The following is a 5,836-nucleotide window of genomic DNA, read 5'->3' on the forward strand; positions in this document are numbered from 1 at the left end:
CACACACACACACACACACACCCCACCACATAGAATAGTTACTAAGTTTATTTCAAAATGTGCCTTCTGGTAGCTAATAGCAATGCTCCAGAACTGTGGGACTATGTAGATTGTAGGTTGTCAGAGATGTGAATCTAGGGATGTACGATTGGGGTTCACAATCAATTCATTCATTTGCGTCCAGTGGATTTTAATTGTGTGCCCACGGACAGAGGACAATGCTGGTTGTAAGAGCTACGAATCACGGGGGATCAGTGCTGGGGTTTAGCTTAGAACTGAGGTCTGATGATGTTGAACTTATGGGGTACATTCTGACAATTTCATTGGCTGAACTGCAGGCAGCATATATAATCAATGGGAACTGCAAAAATGTAATGAATATGTCCCAATCTGACCAATTAGAACTCTGGCGCTCCATTATGGATGGTATGCATCTTAATTGCAGGGTTTATGATGCTATGGCTTCTTTTATTTCTGAAGTGACTTATTTTTGTGAATTTATTATGAGCAAGGTAAAGTGCATCGTACTAGTATAACTTGTATGCAAAGTAGTTAGGCATTTGACTTTTTAACATGGATGATAATGAAACCTCTTTGATTACCTACAAATGCTTTCAAAATAAGGGTAATCTAAATCTGGTCTTAAGAACAGTGAATTAGTTTCTTTCTTGTTGAATAAGTTAAAACCTGTTATAACTGCGTATCAATCACCATCAGAACACAAAAAGGAAAACATTGGTTATAGATCAAGACGTTTAAGGTGGTAAAAATCATGCGATGTTATTTGACTTTTAGTTTTCATATCTGACAAAGATAAAAGAAGAACATCAATGTATTAATACTGATATAAAAAAAAGAAAAGGGAACATCAATGTATTGCTAACAATATTAAAAAAAATAAAAGAACGTCAATGTATTGCTATATTCTCCAGGGTAAATGTTGGTGTATTGGGGTTTCTTCTTGTATTGGACAGTGAAGTTTCCATGAGAAAAAAAAAGGGTCTTTCCAGAATTCTTGTCCAAACTTGTACCCATCCAACCTTGTTTGCTGTTTTAGAGTTGGGGTCAAACTCTTCTCCATAATCTAGATTTCCTAATTAATCACATCTGTGGCTCTACCAAATCTTTTTTTCACCTTAACCTTAGCATACATTTTTATTTTCTCATAGGCAAGTGGTAAATTAGATGCGAGTTCTGGAATCTTAATAGAACTTCTTGTAGATTTAGTTCTCAGACAATTCACGTCTAAATCTTCTAGGATGATAGTTTCGCAGAATACGCAGAAGTGCTTGAGATAAAATATGTCAGGAGGCAACTTAGCAAATCATTTTTTTTCCAACAAGGAATTGTGATATCTTCCTATGGAATTTTGGGTCTCTGTATTAGCTCTTATATGGGTGTACAATTTTCTGCAATATTCTCAGTTAGGTTTGTTGTGTGAATGGCTTGTTTGATCTATTTCTATGAAGTGTTTATTCTTTATGTGGAATATGAAGAATCCCTCCCTGTTCTGTCCTTTTTTTTTCCCGAAGAAGTTAATATCATTAAAAGGCATCAAGAAGATGAAAAGGTTACAAAAGAGAGTATGTATGTCAGTTCAATTACAAAAGGGAGGCTGCGATAAGGAGGCATTTGGCCATGATTTTTTTTTCTTTTTTCCGGAGTTACAAGAACAACATACCTAGTGAAATCCACAAGTGGGGTTTGAGGAGGGTAGAGTGTACATAGAACTTACCTCCACAAGGTGGAAGTAGAGAGGTTGGTTCTGAAGGACCCGCGACTCAAGTACAACAAATCAAAGTAGGTGTGGAAAGGGGAAATGATAATGAAGAAACATAACAAATGATAAGGGAATAATAACAACCACAAAAGAGTACGATAACCTAAGCACAATAAACAAAAGATGATGATAGAAATCAAAAGAAGATACTACAAGAATAAGGCTAACACCAAAGCAGGCCCCACCAAGTCTAAACACCTCAAAAAACAAGACAACACACCATACCTACTATTCAAACCTTCTACCCTAATCGCGACCTCCACACCCTCCTACTAAGGTCATGTCCTCAAAAATCTGAAGTTGCGCCATATCTTGTTTATTCACCTCTCCCCAATACTTTTTCACTCTATCTCTCCTCTCTTCGTAGTTCGTATCCACTATATCCAACCTCTTGCACCTCCTCACTGTAGCATCTCCGCATCTCCTCTTCACGTGCCTAAACCATCTCAGTCTCGCTTCCCTCATCTTGTCCGCTACGGAGGCCACTCCCACCTTGTCCAGATATCTTCATTCCTAATCTTATCGCTCCTAGTAGTATGCCCATACATCTATCTCAACATCCTTATTTCCGCAACTTGCATCTTTTGAACATGGGAGTTCTTGACTATCCAACAGTCCGCCCCATACAACACAATCAGTCTAACCACCAATCCACCACTCTGTAGAACTTACCTTTAAGTTTAGGTGATACCTTTTTATCACACAAGACTCAAGAGGCAAGCCTCCACTTCATCCGGGCCGCACAAATACGATGTGTGACATCATCATCGATGTCCCTACTTCCCTTCCAGAAAACACGTTTGGCCATGAAATTCCGGTATTTGGAAAACACCAAAAAACTGCTTTTATTTTTTTCACTCCTAATTTCTCACAAAAATTAGAAAACAACTCCAATTTGTATTTATGGCCAAATACAACTCCAATTTTCAAATATCATTTTTTCACTTTGAAAACAAAAATTACTTTATACAATTTTCATGGCCAAAGAGCCCCTAAGACGAGAGCTAACAAACTCTAAAAAATGATCAGTACTATTTACAGGAGAAAGGTTAACCCAGCTAAATAAAACCAAACATCTAGCCATAAGGGAACTGCCTGAAGTTGAGATACCCATCAAAACATCGGTAATTTGCCTCCATCCAAATTCACCAAAAAATGCTAGCAGATACCATAATCCAAATCTTTTTGGTGTCTTTATCAACTTTCTGTGAATTCCAGCGCACATAGGCTTCTCGAATCGTGAATGACATAGCCCAGTTCAGTCCAACAATAGTAAGAACATGCACCAAAGGTCAGTTCCTACTGCACAGTAAAGGATCTGGTGGTTGACACTTACTGAATTGGATTGGCACATAAAACAACTATTGGCTAACTGGAAGTTCCCTATCCTTTGCCAACACAAAGTTAAATGCATTCTGATGAATTTCCTTGACAAAAGGCTGGTTTAATTCTCCATGTATTACTTGCTGCATCTTTTACCTATGTCATGCACATACAGTGCTAGGGGACTGTTTCATCTTTCTAGGTGAGCTTATCATAACCGACCATCCGTGGTTATATGACTAACTGAACTTGTGTTCTTGATGTAACAGGTAATTTAGACTCTTATCTTCGAATCTCATCTAAGCTTAAATTTGGCATACTTGTGGATGGTTTTTCAATACAATTGAACAGTTCCTCTCCTAAATCACCGGAAAGCACTCAAAATGCAGATGGCCCAGCACCAGCTAAAACAGGTGAGCTACACTTGTATATAGTCAGGCGAGCTTACAGAATATGGTAAAACTGTGGATGTTCAATTGGCCCTCTCTGCTCTCTGCGCCCAATTCTCCCCCCTACCCTTTTCGTTGATTATACATATTTTAACGTTGCTCTATAGTTTGTGAATGATGAACTTTTGATTTGACAGCTCTAGCTAGTGGGAGAGATTAAGTTGATATTCTTAGCACTGGTTCATCTTAGAGGAGCTTGCCCTAGCATGTAGTTGAGTGAAGCTATATTCTTGTTATTCGTGTCTCATTGTCCCTTCATGATAAGATTTCTGCTGTTTAAGTTCCTTCATATGACAAGGCTATTCTTCAAATTTTAGTCACCTGTGTTGGTTCACGATTATCTATATTTTCTAATCCCAGTTTAACTTTAAACCATGTCAGTGATAGTTTAAGCCCAACTGTTGGAAGTGTAATTTGATCATCCTTCAGATTTTTCTTATTGACTTGGTGAACTGTTCGAGAGAGATAATTTCATTGTGATTTAGGGTTAAAGTGATGGAACCTGATGAGTTGCCCATGACATGTTTCTTTGTGTGGCACTTGTGAGCTCACTGAAGCAACTTGACATGTGCTGTTGTGGCATAGGAGATTGGGCTCTTTCTAGGCTTAAGATTTACTTAAAGCTATCTTGCCAGAACTGATGGCATTTGTTTTATTTTTGAGGAATTGTATTCGTGCAAGATATTAGCATTGTTTTGAATCTCAACCGAGATAAACACTAGGTGATTTCTTCCCATCTGCTCAAGTCTTGATGGCAAAGTTACCCAATACTTGTGCTCGTGCAAGCTATCCCTGGACATTGGAAAAATAACAGAAAGAAACCACTTATTCTTGTTCTGCGTTTATTTGGATTGGGCTTCAGTAGTTTATTGGTGGGGATGAAAGGAGTGGTCAATGAGATCAATTGTCAAAGTCTCCTTGGGAAGCTATCTTAGAGATTGAAACCACCCTTGTCCACTGTTCGTTTATCAGTGAAAAGATCATCATCTACCTTAATGATGCATTCTTGCTGCTTGGATCTTTTTGGGATCAACAAAACGGTCTACTCCATCCTAATTTTTTTACACTAACTCCCATATAAATTGTCTTCTGGTGGTGCTGTATTCAGGTAGAATACCGGTTCGACTGTATGTTAGAACTATCAATGAGGATTTTGACGAGTTAAAAGATGCACCTGTTGTTGAAGGTTGGGACAGAATCTCTTACATAAACAGACCTGTTGAGATCCATGGAGATGGTAAGAAATGTGCCCCATATAATCTTTAGTTTCATTTTGTATTTGTGCACGTACAGTGACTCAAACCTCTGGTAACTTCATGAACATCAACGCATACTTAAGATAGGTGATTATATTTTACATTCAGGCTTAACTTTAGTCTTTATTTTCCTATGAGGTAAATGTTGACTGGTGGGGAGGCTAGCAGTTTTGCTTAGGTAGAATAAGATAATGCAAGTAATCTACATCTTTTGGTCCTTTATACCGCAATTAAATTTTAGGTGGAATTAGACAAGCTTAGGATGAGGATGGATTGTGAGCAACCTTGGAATAAAAAACGTATGAGAAAAGAAGTCCCCTGCAATGAAGATCACCAATCTCATATGGGAAGAAAAAGTCACGGAGGTTTGTGTGTGATTGTGTAACAAGTGGTGCTAGCAAAGTTTGTGTAGATTAGGTAGTTGAGTTGAAGGTAGTATTTGATAGGGGAAAGAAGACTCAAAAGCAAAGGTGGGCGAACTCTTGCTGCATTAATAGTTTAATTAGGAAATTGTTGTGATTATTAATGCATAGTACCCTCTCCTCGCAGGTAAATGCTTCACCTTGTATGATGCAATGACAAAACTTCTGCCTGAGTTTTTTGGGGAAAAACTTCCGCCAAAAGATGATGTATCTAAAGAAGAAGTTGAGGTTGAACAGAGATTATCTCCTGAAGAAACAAACAAGAGCAACACGGAACAAAGTGGGGAGAAGTTAAATGAGGGCATCGTCTCCTGCTCTGTTTCAGATGGTGCTGAGATCAAGCTCCTGCGCATTCAAGGAATTGAACCAAAGATGGAGATTCCTTTTGCATGGGTGGTAAACAATTTGATGAACCCTGATCACTTTCTTCATATTTGTGTGTATGTCAAAATTCAAGAACCCATCACCATATAGCAAATTGTATATTGAATTAGCTTTTTCAAGAGATTTGGGAATTGTTTAGTTCTGATAGTGTATATGTCTCAGTTACTATAAACAAGTGCATATGATATTTTATATGAGAGTTTTCCCTCTAGCTCCTGCCAA

General features: G+C 38.1%; 1 protein-coding gene across 1 annotated transcript in view; it reads left to right on the plus strand.

Moving 5' to 3' along the window:
- The window catches only part of LOC125848530 (autophagy protein 5), a 20,321-nt gene extending 14,485 nt beyond the window's left edge, over positions 1-5,836 (plus strand). Inside the window, exons 5-8 of the mRNA XM_049528414.1 lie at positions 339-426; positions 3,373-3,516; positions 4,661-4,789; positions 5,358-5,836. Coding sequence (XP_049384371.1) covers positions 339-426; positions 3,373-3,516; positions 4,661-4,789; positions 5,358-5,704 — 708 coding nt within the window. The 3' untranslated portion in view covers positions 5,705-5,836. The remainder of the gene's footprint in view (positions 1-338; positions 427-3,372; positions 3,517-4,660; positions 4,790-5,357) is intronic.

Source organism: Solanum stenotomum, chromosome 12 (assembly GCF_019186545.1).
Source record: "Solanum stenotomum isolate F172 chromosome 12, ASM1918654v1, whole genome shotgun sequence".
Classification (NCBI taxonomy): domain Eukaryota; kingdom Viridiplantae; phylum Streptophyta; class Magnoliopsida; order Solanales; family Solanaceae; genus Solanum; species Solanum stenotomum.